General features: G+C 50.7%; 1 protein-coding gene across 1 annotated transcript; it reads right to left on the bottom strand.

The window, feature by feature from the left end:
* Positions 1 to 553: 553 nt before the first annotated feature.
* On the bottom strand, positions 554 to 1,665 carry MC3R (melanocortin 3 receptor). Its single transcript, XM_004062397.4, has one exon. It carries the CDS (start codon positions 1,551 to 1,553, stop codon positions 582 to 584), a length of 972 nt encoding a protein of 323 aa, XP_004062445.3. The 5' UTR covers positions 1,554 to 1,665; the 3' UTR covers positions 554 to 581.
* Positions 1,666 to 2,911: the final 1,246 nt, after the last annotated feature.

Raw genomic sequence — 2,911 nt, 5'->3', positions numbered from 1 at the left:
GGGATATGGCAGTAAGAAAAGGGGAAAACGGCATAGCATTGCTCCTTTCACAAAGAGACAATTGTCTAACTGTAAATAGAATAATAGAGTAGAACTCAGTCTCCTACGGAGTTATAAGTGCAAAGCTATCTCTCCGTGTAGCTGGCAGCAGGAGGTCGTAGCTGTAACAGGTTTGCTTGCAAGAGATCTGAACCACCCTTATTGTTCATGAGAATCCTTCAGTCTGGTCTGGCCTGGAGCATGAAGACGTGGGTGTGGAGCAGATGAGCAGACAGGCGTCGCACACCCTGGTGTTTGGAAATGAGTGCAGAGAGCATGCAGAGAAGCCTTCGCTGATTTCTCCCAGTGACTATTTGGGAAATCAGAGTTTGTGACTTACCCATCTTGGAATCCTTTCAGAGAATCTGTTGTTCACCAATTTTCCCCTTTAATGTAAACTTAAAAACAAACGACAAGTACAATCATGGCTGTTAACACATTTTTATATTTTCTAAATATATATTTTTTTTCTTTCTAAACACCTCAGGTGGATGGAGGGTCAAAAGTGACCCGACTGATGATCATTTCCATGGCCCTGCATCCTATCCCAAGTTCATGCCGTTGCAGCCACAGAGAATCTCCTTAAAGGTGTTGCGCAATTCCAGGCTCCGGAAAGCGTAGATGAGTGGGTCGATGACGGAGTTGCACATGATGAGGACCAGGTAGGTGTTGAAGTGGGCAGTGTAGCAGATGCAGTAGGGGTTGGTGGGGCAGGTGATGATGAGGACCAGGTGGAGGAAGAAGGGGGCCCAGCAGAAGATGAACACGCCCAGGAGAATGGTGATGGTGACTGCGCCCTTCATGCATGAGTGTTGCTGTGGGGCCACCCCGTCGGCAGGTGGCAGTGCTGCTATGCGCTTGACGTGCAGCCGCGCAAAGAGGAACATGTGCACGTAGAGGGTGCCCATGAGGAGCATCATGGCGAAGAACATGGTGATGAGGCACACAATGACCATTTTGCTCTCCGAGTAGACGATGAACACCACGCCACAGACGCCGCAGCAGACCCAGATGGCCACGATCAAGGTGAGGGCCTTCCTTACGGTCATGATGCTGTGGTAGCGGAGCGCGTAAAAGATGGTGACGTACCTGTCGACGGCGATGGCCAGGAGGTTGCAGATGGAGGCCACCAGGGAGATGCAGATCATGGAGTCGAAGATGTTGTCCATGTGCTGGATAAACTGGTCCTCGAAGGTCAGGTAGTCGCTGTGGACGATGGCGATCATGATGGTCTCCAGGGCATTGGACACACTTACCAGCATGTCGGCCACCGCCAGGCTGCAGAGAAAGAAGTACATCGGGGAGTGCAGGTTGCCATTCCTGACCACGGCCAGGATAACCAGGATGTTTTCCAGCAGACTGACGATGCCCAGGGCCAGGAAAACCTCGGGCTTGATGAAGACCTGCTCACAGAAGGCGCTGCTGCTCTGGTTGCTGAAGAAAGGGGCTTGGAGGTGCTCCGAGCCATTAGGCAGTGTTGGCTGAACAGAGGGCAGGCAGCACGAAGCATTCATTGCTGTCAGAAGGGCTGATCCGAGCTGGGGCTCCAGCAGGGTCCGTAGGAAGCTGCTGCTGCTCACAGGAAAGACAAAATCTCCCTCCAGATACTTCTTTTGGATGCTTATTCAATCTGGACTTAGAGTTTATTCTCCTCTAGAATAAAAGGATGGGGAGGGTAGAGAGACAGATAGTGAGAGAGGGTGGAGGAAGAGACAGAGAGAGAGAGATATACACACAGAAAGAGCGAAGGGGGAAGAGAGAGAGAGGGAGAGTAGCTAGTTAGTAGCTAGCATGCAAGTTCGTAGCTTGGAGACATAGGGAGAACTTTGCTGTTCCAGGAGGAGCAGTTTTTATCTTGTTTACATAGAAAAAATACACCATAGGGTCTCTTACCAGCTGTCTTCCTTCTGTCTCCCTCTCACCCCTCCGTTTGTCTCTCCTCACTTCCCCACCTGGGAACAGAAAACCTGCCACCGGCTGCTACAGTTACAGCTCTTTTCATGGCAAAACAGGGGATGTGTTACTTGTCGCTAGAAGTGAAGGGAGAACACTCAGGTTTTTCATATTGGCCAAGGGCAAACAACTCCTACTTAATCTTCAGCGCAGCAGAATGACCACTGAGCATCGGGCACCTCTCTGACTGACAGCAGGTACCTGGCCCTGAGGATTCAGCAGGGAGATTAAGAAGCAGACTAGTGCCCTCTGCAGGCCGCAGGGCTGTCTGCTTGCTGGCTTGGCTTAGCCCTTTGTGTTTGTCATGGAAACTGCCACAGGCATCCACTCATCTGTTCATTTGTTTGTTTATTTGTTAGTTCATTCATTTGTTGTTGTTGTTTAGCAAACATTTATTGAGCGCCTACTATGTGTCAGGTCTCTGCTGAGTGCAGGAAATACAGTGGTGAGCAAGACAACAGCCACTGTGTCAGGCTTCCCCGAACTCAGAGTCTGGGGTGGAAGAAGAGGAATCAATAAATGCTTGAATCAGGAAAGTCCAGGAAACCAGGGATGCAAAGAGGAAGAGCCCTAACCTGGACTGTCAAAGTTCCTGGAGGAAGGAGCACCTATGCTTTGACTTCAAGGAGGAAGAGGTCATATCCAGTTTGGGGTGGGGGGTGGGGTGGGGGCTGGAGCTGGAGGAGGTGGAAGAGGACTCCAGGCAGAGGGAATCACACGTCTGCAGCCTGGAGGCAGAGAGCACCCTGGCCATAGGAGTCATCACAGACTGTGGATGTGGAGATCCCATTTGACCTGCGGAGTCAGAATCACCCAGGTGTAAGACCTGAACAAGTGTGTTTGCAATTTTTGACAGGTGAGCTGGGGCATAGTCACAGTTGAGCTCCACTGAAAAAGAATCTTGGGCTTTTGAAAGTGC

The sequence above is a fragment of the Gorilla gorilla genome, chromosome 21, assembly GCF_029281585.2.
Source record: "Gorilla gorilla gorilla isolate KB3781 chromosome 21, NHGRI_mGorGor1-v2.1_pri, whole genome shotgun sequence".
NCBI classification, from domain to species: Eukaryota; Metazoa; Chordata; class Mammalia; order Primates; family Hominidae; genus Gorilla; species Gorilla gorilla.
This window is presented reverse-complemented; position numbering and strand designations above follow the sequence as displayed.

Bases quoted from the DNA above. Each gene is read 5' to 3' on its own strand.
- MC3R (XM_004062397.4), bottom strand. From the start codon at position 1,553: ATGAATGCTTCGTGCTGCCTGCCCTCTGTTCAGCCAACACTGCCTAAT.